Genomic DNA, 6016 nt, shown 5'->3' on the forward strand with positions numbered 1-6016 from the left:
AAAACAAAACAACTAAAACAAATTAATCCTCATTATGTCAGTTGATTTTTTGCAAACCCAAGAAAAGTTATGAATAAGGAACGAAAAAACCTTTTAAAACTTTTTATGTACGCTTGTCCCTATGTATGGCCACTGCCTTTTAGCCCAAGTGTGTGCTCAGTAAGGTTGGCATTTTTTCCCCAAATAATATCTTCAACAACTATTCTTTTTTCTTTTTTTTGAGACAGAGTCTCACTCTGTCATCCCGGGTAGAGTGCAGTGGCATCACAGCTCACCACAAACCTCAAACTCCTGGGCTCAAGTGATCCTCTTGTCTCAGCCTCCCAAGTAGCTGGAACTATAGGCGCATGCCACCATGCCCAGCTAATTTTTCCCATTTTCCTGGTAGAGATGGGGTCTTGTTCTTGCTCAGGCTGGTCTCGAACTCCTGAGCTCAAGCAATCCTCCTGCCTCGGCCTCCCAGAGTGCTAGGATTACAGGTGTGAGCCACCATGCCCTGTGAATAACTCTAATAATTATAACCAAGATTGTAATGTCATTTTATATTTTATATATTATTTCCTCATACATTATCTCATTTAATCCCTTGTGAAGTAAAGTATTATCTTCTTTTTACTGATGGGGAAGCCTTACCTATGAAGTATCAGAGCATTTTATTCTTTGGAATTAATGTTGGTTTTTGAGACTAACAGGGGTTTTATTTCTAAGCATTTTAAAGTCAATGCAGGAAGCAAATGCTCTATAGTGAGTGTCTTCAATATTAAATGTGTCCATTTTACATCAGGCTTTGCCTTTATCATGTCATTCTAACTTAAGAAAAACTGCACCAAAAATATAATGCTGAACTTTTTACCACCTAGTTTCCTGAGGCCTAAAAATAGTGAGAGTCTTCGTAAATGATGAACCAAGAGTAGTTAAAACGAATCTTTTTGGATCCTTTTAACATTATTTGAATAGGTCCAAGATAGCCCATGCTTAGATGTTTATGAGCAATGTTGGGGTTGACTAAGTAATGAACATTGGGCTTGTTTAATGAGGATTACATAGAAGTGAAATGAAGAGTCTTCTCAGGGAGCTCCCAATAAATTCCAGACGTCCCTACCAGGCAAAGGTGACAGTCTGGCTGAACCAAGAGAAAGTGGTGAGCGTGCAGGCGTGGAGCCCTCGCAGACGGTGAGAGGAATCTGTGACCTAGAGGCAGATTGGCAGCCCCCACGTGAAGGCCTGGCAGGACACAGGGGAGGCAGCTGAGCATGGTGGGACGTGGTGGGCACAGAGCAGGACTGGTCCGCGGCAAGGACGGGCAGGCGAGGGGCTTCCCTTCAGCAAACGCCGGAGACCTCACCTGCCAGGCGGTGGCACTTCAGAGTTATCTGTAGGTCACAGGAAGTCCTTGAAGGCGTCTGGGCAGGGAAGGGCTGAGTCAGTGCTGGGACAGCTGGTTTGGGGCTAGCATGCAGGCAGGGCTGCCACACAGGCAGAAAGGCCCGCTAGGAAGCAAGTTCAAGGTAAGAATCTAGTTGCTATCGTCCCCTTGTATGATATGAAAATAAAAGGGAAGGGAAAGGGCAAGTAAGAGAATTTTGCACTTTCAAATTAGTGTATCCAGTATTGTGTCTACATCCTGGCCAAAAAAGAGAAAATAGCGTTTTAAAAGATCATTGACTTATTTGGAAACAAGAGTCTTTGAAAGAAAAAAACAAAAATTTTTTTTTAAAAACCTTGACTGAAAGAGGGTATCAGTTAGTAGAATTAATGAAATGATACAACTATAAATGATTTTAACTATGAAAAGTAGAGTGCTGCCAACAGATCTCCTTCCACCTCGAATAAGCAAACCCCAACCATTTCTGTGCACACACTGACTCTCTTCGCCTCCCAGGTCGGGAGGTGCCTGAGGTTCCTTAAAGGCACCGTGGGGAGATGACAGGCTGGGGCCCGATCCAAGGTTCAGGGGCCTTTTCACTGTATTGCAGGTTTCTCTTTGATCTTCCCTTCTTTGAAATCACCTGGCAGGGCTGTGATTGCCATCCAGCGTAGAAGTCAAATATTTACCCACTGATGTGATTTTTACGTTGTAAGCATTTGTCTTGGTTCTAAGAGGGCAAGGACCCTCCTCCTGAAGCCCCCACGTTGTCCAGCCGGACGGCCCGTAGCAGTGGTGCCCTGGCTGAGGCACGGGGGAGTGCGGTGGGTGCAGGAGGCGAGGAGGCGCCTTATCACAGTGTGCTCAGGGAGGCACCCTCGGGAGGCTGGCCTCACCTCTCCGCAGGAACAGTTCATTCTCGCAGACAACACTTACTGCCTTGGATTGCTACTGCATTTTTTTTTAAAAAAATTATTTCCCTCTTTTTTTTTTTTGCCCTCTTTTTAGGATGTTTTCATTGGATTTGGAGGAAATGTGATCAGACAGCAAGTAAAGGACAATGCCATGTGGTATATCACTGATTTTGTAGAGCTTTTGGGAGAACTGGAAGAATAATACCAATTTTTATACAGCTCATAACAACTTTGGATTAATTTTTAAAAGTTACCCAGATTGATATAGTTTGCTTACAATTGCCTATTAGAACTTGATATATAAAGTTGGTACTGATTATCTGTACTTTCAAGTAAACTACAGTTAGGATTCCTAGAAGATTTTTTTTTTAAATTGTAGTTCCAATATTATTATGACCATTGATTTCCTGGAGAGTTTTATAATCTGAATTCTTTATGTATATTCCTAGCTATATTTTATATGAAGCCTTTTAAAGGTGAATAGTAAATTAAACATCTTTACTCTTAGAAATTTGGATTCAGCAGGCTTAAGTGAATATTGGTTTTCCCTTTGGTATATAAATAAAAGTTTATCCATGTATCAGAACAGAGTTGTGGAATTTTCAATTCTACCTTTTATGTGTTTCAATATCTAATGTTTCAGGTACTATAAGTGTTTACATATAAACAACCTCCAGGCAAGGAACGGAGTGGAGACTCCTGTATGCTTAGTGCCGGGCTCAGTATGCCACCACTGCCCTGCCCGGCCTTGTGAAGCCTCGGGACAGAGGGCTGGAAGTTCTTTTTTTTTTTTTTTTTTTTACCTCTTAGGCTTTGTCATATATGAAATGTTGCAAAGGCATTTAAAAAAAATAACAATGGAGGCTTAAACAAAAGTACTGACCTTAAAAAATGGATATTTGAAGAATCACATGCAGTAGAAGAAATAAAAACAAATTTTATAATCACAAAGGAAGATCAGCATTTCCCCCTAAATGAATTAAGAAATAACTGCTAACAGCATACATAAGCCATTTCTTTTTTATAGATGACTTGGAAAGACTGAGAGCCAAGGTTATGTTTATTTTGAGCAGTGCCAAGCAAGGGAAATTTCAGAACATGCTTAGAAAGTGTGAGATTATATACCCTCCCTGGTGGAAAAATAGGGGAAGAGAAAGATACAGGGTTAGGAAGAGACGTGCAGTGGATATTCTTGGACAATTAAGTAGAAAAGGTCATAAGGTTTTAATATTAGAAGTTATTTGAAAAACTTACCATTTAACCAAATAATCAAATTTGGCCAAATAATTATTTAGTCAAATAAATAAATCAAGATGAATCAAATTTCCTTCAAAATCAGAGTTTCTGTAGGAGAGACATGACATTGGTTTGGCGACATTTAAATGAGATCCGAACAAGGAGGCAGTGGTTTCACTACTGCGAGTGCTCACTGGCAGCTCTCCTGGAAGCTGTTTTGTGGGGTTTGCGTTTCAGCAGTGTGAGCTCTGGGCAGGACCAGGCGTGCCAGGTCTGCGGGGAGCACAAGAAACTGCCTCTGCCTTTGCCACCCCGCAGGGGGCATGAGCTGGAGCAGGTTGTTGGCTCGGTGGGCGGGAGGGTGGGACGGCTGAGGAGCTGCTGGCCCCCATCGGTTCTAACTGCCTGACCATCAGAGTCTGCTGGCCATGGCGCTGTGGCTCAAACATAAGGTGGGGTGGACACTGAATTTGGCTCCGAGGAGTCTAATCTGCCCAGAAATCAGACTCCGTGCATCATCACGCTCACACGGAACCTTTTATACAATTAGGCAACCCCCCCTCTGGCCCATAGGCTGCCCGGCTCTCAGCAAACTGTCCAGAGCAGCGCACACAATCCTTGCTTTGTCGTGTTGCAGGGCTGAATTCAAGATGATGCAAGAACCGCACTAACCACTTTCACACTTTTCAAATTGTGGACTCGCTGGAAGCAGCTACAGGACATTTCTCCCAGGAGTTACATCCATGCTGACGCTAGGGTGGATTCTGAAAGTGGTGGCAGCATTTGTTATATGGCTTCTTGTTTTGGGGATACTAGTTTTCATTCTGATTATGAGCACTGCTTATGTAAACAGAAAAATTTAAGAATTGGTATCATAAAGCTAAGAATTGAAATTTGGTGTTAAGTTGAAACAGTAGAAGTCCCTGAAAGCTTTTATATGCTCAAAAAAAAAACAGTGGTGACCTTATTCCCCCCCCACCCCCACCCCGTCTCCACCTTCTCCCCTGGTTTAACTGCTGACTTGATGATTCTTCTGTGTCTCTTCTCCTGGAGACAAATGTTTCTCCATGACACTTAGGGAGGCCCATCTGACTGCCACTGCCAAAAGCAGGGGCAGGAGACAGCAGGAGATTCCAGAGGTTCAGCTGGTTGGTCTCAGTAAGTGGTATCACAAGCATGATGGCTTTTGCCTCTATGGCCCTTAGAATCTTTACAATCAGGTTCAGAAAACTCGGGGAGTGACCTGACCATGAGTCACACCACTTATTTTCACATTTTCCAAGGTGTTTTCACATTTGCTCACGTGATCTTACAACCTTGAGGTCAGCAGTATAGATTTTGCTGTCTTTTTAACAGATGGGAAACATGCTCACCAAAGTTAATGACTGCCATGAGGTCACATTCAGAGCTGGAAGCCAGGCCAGTGATTTCTACAGCATTCTTTACCTTGTACATTGCTAGAGCGTTAATAATTTACTGGGGCCAGGAGTATCTGCCCTAAGCTAATAACTTATTAACACTGTGATCGTAAGTGTGAACATATTAATATAACAGATGAGATCTTACTCCCTGGGATGGAAGGCCTGTTTTGCAAAAAATTCAAGTGATTTTCATTTTTAGTGGTAATGGAACTCTGGAAAAAGTCCTAGTTTGAAGTCAATAGAGAACTGTTTAGTACTTTGCTAATCACATTGTTGGGCTTAGAAAAGGATACCCTAAAATGAAGCCGCAGAAGCAAAAGTTTTTTCTCTGACCTCCTGCTCTCCTACCTCTGGCCGTACCCCGAGTCTAGCCATAGAAACTGGAATCCCTCTTCCCTAAGGTGGGTCATAGAAACCAGAACCCCCTTTCCCCAAAGCCAGCCATAAAACCTAAGAATATTACTATAACTTTCCCCCTGTCTTACTGTGTAAAAACTGACCACAAATTATCTGTCCTACCTTGTTTGACTGTAGGTTATAAGACCCCCCACTCCAGAGAGGGTCCTGTCCCATACTCAGAAGGAAGGGATGCTGCTCACAGAGGCCAAGAAGAATCCAGGCAGGTCTTGCTGGGTTCCCGACTCAGTCTACTGACATTAGATCCTACCTTTTTTGTCCAATCATAGTTCTACACAGCTGTCCATACTTTGTTGAACCTAAGCATAAAAATGGACAATTTCCCCTGTGTTGTTGGGTCTTCATTCTGAAGGGTCCCGTGTCACGTAAAACTATCCTCAAATTTGTATGCCTTTTCTCCTATTCATCTGCCGAAATTTGTCAGTGATTTTCAGCAAACCTTCCGAGGGCGAAGGGGAAGTTTTCCCTTGGCCTCTACGACATTTTCTAACTTTGGACATATTTCTATATATGTTTATTCTCCTCCTTTAGAATCGTTTTTACTGAGCTTCTCTAGCCATATTATATTAATTTATAAGAATTTCTAGAACTTGCATCAAAAATATAGTATGAATAAGACACTGCCCTGCTTTCTAAAAGTCCCATGTATTTTCCATTAGAAC

General features: G+C 42.4%; 1 protein-coding gene across 3 annotated transcripts in view; it reads left to right on the forward strand.

Annotated features, from left to right (window-relative positions):
• PSPH (phosphoserine phosphatase) overlaps positions 1–2788 on the forward strand; it is a 44116-nt gene extending 41328 nt beyond the window's left edge. For all 3 annotated transcript variants that reach the window (XM_045543215.1, XM_045543214.1, XM_045543216.1), the window contains exon 7: positions 2375–2788. In XM_045543215.1, the coding sequence (XP_045399171.1) occupies positions 2375–2482 (108 nt within the window). In that variant the 3' untranslated portion in view covers positions 2483–2788. The remainder of the gene's footprint in view (positions 1–2374) is intronic.
• Positions 2789–6016: the final 3228 nt, after the last annotated feature.

Source organism: Lemur catta, chromosome 2 (assembly GCF_020740605.2).
Source record: "Lemur catta isolate mLemCat1 chromosome 2, mLemCat1.pri, whole genome shotgun sequence".
Classification (NCBI taxonomy): Eukaryota; Metazoa; Chordata; class Mammalia; order Primates; family Lemuridae; genus Lemur; species Lemur catta.